Source organism: Cucumis melo, chromosome 4 (genome assembly GCF_025177605.1).
Source record: "Cucumis melo cultivar AY chromosome 4, USDA_Cmelo_AY_1.0, whole genome shotgun sequence".
Classification (NCBI taxonomy): Eukaryota; Viridiplantae; Streptophyta; class Magnoliopsida; order Cucurbitales; family Cucurbitaceae; genus Cucumis; species Cucumis melo.
The window spans coordinates 3,880,153-3,882,532 of NC_066860.1; the positions used below are offsets into that span (position 1 = coordinate 3,880,153).

The window sequence follows — 2,380 nt, forward strand, 5'->3', positions numbered from 1 at the left end:
TTAGATAAATAATGACCGGCAACTATTTTATTTTTCAGCAACAGCAATAATACATTACTATTGATCACACAGCTACAAGTAAACAAAATATAATCAAAAGCCAATGGTAATTGATAATTTGATATCATACACACGCTTAGCAAATCTACAAATTGATTTCGTTCTTCAGTTTAGGGACCTTGAAACTAGAGGTAAACAACCTAGGAGTCCCTGGATCTGAAATATCATCAGCGCCTCTCTTCTTTTGGTTTCCCTATCCACAGTGAAAAGTAGAATTTGAGTCAGAATCTTAAATAAACTACCAGTACCAGCCTAAATTGACAATTACCCAAGGTATTCAACTTTCCATATGAACACACAAAGTGGACCACAAAAAGTAAAAATGTTCAGAATCAAGACCATTATCTGCATAAATAATTTACATATTATCAAAGTCTACTTACCGAATGAGAAGGTTGTGCAGAAGATACATCTTTGTTGACAGTGACATTACTTCGGCTCTTCGAGACATTTTTGACTCCCAAACCAGATGACCTAGTAGCCTTGCATGGTTTCAAAACAGGTGTGGCAGTTGGATTCACAGACTTCCTTTGCACTTCTAAGTCGTTTGAGAGTCTCGAAATTTCGTCTTTTAATTTACATGAGTCAGTTTCCATCTTCCCGACTTGGTTTTGTAAAGTTGCAATAACATCATCCTTCTCATCGTTTGAGTTTTGTAATTGTTCCAATGTGGCTAGAAGTTCCTCTACCTTTAGACGTGCATGTTCAAGCTCTGACTGCTTATTCTTCAATTTACTAGAGTAATCAGCTTCTATAACATTATATTGATGCCATACAAACTTTTTCTCGGTCACCAGCGCAGACACTTCCGAACTCTTTTCTGAGGCGAGCTTTTCGTACTCACTCCTCAACCTCCTTACTTCTTTTTCCAATGCCTTAGAACGTCTCACTTCATCTGTATTTCCAAATGTGGACACAACACCTTCCCTTCCACCATTTGCCTCAGCTGGTTCTGATGCACTTCTTAAAAATGATTCCTGCAACCAGAGACAGAAGATTAGATCTTGTCCCGCTACTCTTAACTGGAACTATAAAGAAGTCCATGAACCATACTTGTAGATTGGAGTTCTTATGAGCGATGAAATCGTCAAAGACAGATTTGAAATCCTCAAACTCAGCTTCTGATTGTTCTGCATTAGGAAAACACAAGCCAGTATAGCATTGTCAGATCTGAGAATCCCAACATTGCCAAAGATATCGATGTTTGTACAACTCTTCCTATTGTAATAACACAAATTACAATACAGAAAATACAAACGAGAGTTCCTCGAGGTATTTTGAAGCATATTTTATTAGGTACTTAAAGTACTTTAGAGAATCACACTCCAAAATCCAGTTATTGGTGTGGAAGAGCCAGGCCACTTAAGTATAACATTGGTCATTCCATTCTAACTAATGTGGAACAAAGACACCCTATACTACTCATGTTCCTAAAGCATTCCAATTAGAGTTTTCTTTTCTCAAGGGAAGTTGCATCATGAAGATGAATGAAATTCATTCTCACACTGACTTTGTAGCTAATCTAATGTGTATACAAGCGTCCTTGAACTTGCTTCCTAGTGTCGCATTTCGATTTGCATTCCTCAAAATTGACTAAAATACCAAGTTAAGCGAGATTGCGCCTATAAAACATCATGAATTTTATCCTTTCAATGCTTTGACAATTCATAACTTCAAAAGATCAAAAGGGGAAAAATAAACAAAAACCTATTTTCAATCGGCAGACATAGAGCTCCGTCTGCTTCATTCCAGAGAGCAGATCTGATTTCGAGGCTTGAAGTGAGCGTTCCATATCTAGTAATAACAACTCATCCCTCAACTGCACAAGAAGCAATTTCCAAAAAATCATCAGAAACCCTAATTTTCAGAGGAAAGGTCGAAGTTCCAATTCCATAATTAGATGAAGAATTCCACAAAATTGAAGAGATATAAAAAGGTACCTGAGAGATATGGTCCTCGTAAAGACGAATATCAGCGACCCATCGTTCGTGCTGCATTTTAACGCGGTCTTCGAGAAGTTTTCGCTCAGTGACGAGTGTTTCGAGCTGATTTTGTTGCGTCCGTAGCATTTGCGTGAGGCCATTGAAGATTTTGCCCCAATTTTGCCGTTCAATCGAAGCTTTAGATCTATCGGTTTTTCCCATTTACGACCCACAGAACAGGAAACAAGAGAACGAGAGACAGCGTTGGACGATGAGTAAAGTGACCGTTGAATGAACGGGAGAAATTGCTTTCCCACGACTACGATTTGCAACGGTCGATTTTTCGCCCTATGGTTGAAGAATGTTTAAAATTGCCATTTTATATTTGCCGAATAAAT

At 38.1% G+C, this 2,380-nt stretch overlaps 1 protein-coding gene across 1 annotated transcript; it reads right to left on the bottom strand.

The window, feature by feature from the left end:
• On the bottom strand, positions 1 to 2,380 carry LOC103503874 (uncharacterized). The gene is made up of 5 exons (XM_008468260.3): positions 2,001 to 2,380; positions 1,768 to 1,879; positions 1,114 to 1,190; positions 444 to 1,037; positions 1 to 253 (listed from the first exon to the last, which is right to left on the bottom strand). The coding sequence occupies exons 1-5, from the start codon at positions 2,202 to 2,204 to the stop codon at positions 146 to 148; spliced, it is 1,095 nt and encodes a 364-aa protein (XP_008466482.2). The 5' UTR covers positions 2,205 to 2,380; the 3' UTR covers positions 1 to 145.